The following is a 303-nucleotide window of genomic DNA, read 5'->3' as shown; positions in this document are numbered from 1 at the left end:
ACAACTACACAAGTGCTTGAAGTTGAAGGAAAAAATAGAAAAAAACAACCGGCATTTCCCGGTATCAGTAACTATCCAGCCGTTACTTACAGCTTTTATTGTTTATCTATTTTCCGTTATTTATTCCCTCACGTTCTTCATTTGCTCCCCAGTCAAACTCAAACTAATAGCATCGTGAAAAAAAGAAAGGGGAGAGGGGGAGAGAAAAGAAAAAAACCGTACCTTCTTTTCTTTCTCTTCCTCTTCCTCCGGCCATTCACCATGTCGCTGCCGCACAAACCTGATTACTCCGCCACCAGCGAC

General features: G+C 42.2%; 1 protein-coding gene across 1 annotated transcript in view; it reads left to right on the top strand.

Annotated features, from left to right (window-relative positions):
- LOC107644001 overlaps positions 128 to 303 on the top strand; it is a gene marked incomplete in the record, with an annotated part of 837 nt that continues 661 nt past the window's right edge. Inside the window, 1 exon segment of the mRNA XM_016347767.2 lies at positions 128 to 303. Within this exon segment, the coding sequence (XP_016203253.1) occupies positions 262 to 303 (42 nt within the window).

The sequence above is a fragment of the Arachis ipaensis genome, chromosome B05, assembly GCF_000816755.2.
Source record: "Arachis ipaensis cultivar K30076 chromosome B05, Araip1.1, whole genome shotgun sequence".
Lineage (NCBI taxonomy): Eukaryota > Viridiplantae > Streptophyta > Magnoliopsida > Fabales > Fabaceae > Arachis > Arachis ipaensis.
This window is presented reverse-complemented; position numbering and strand designations above follow the sequence as displayed.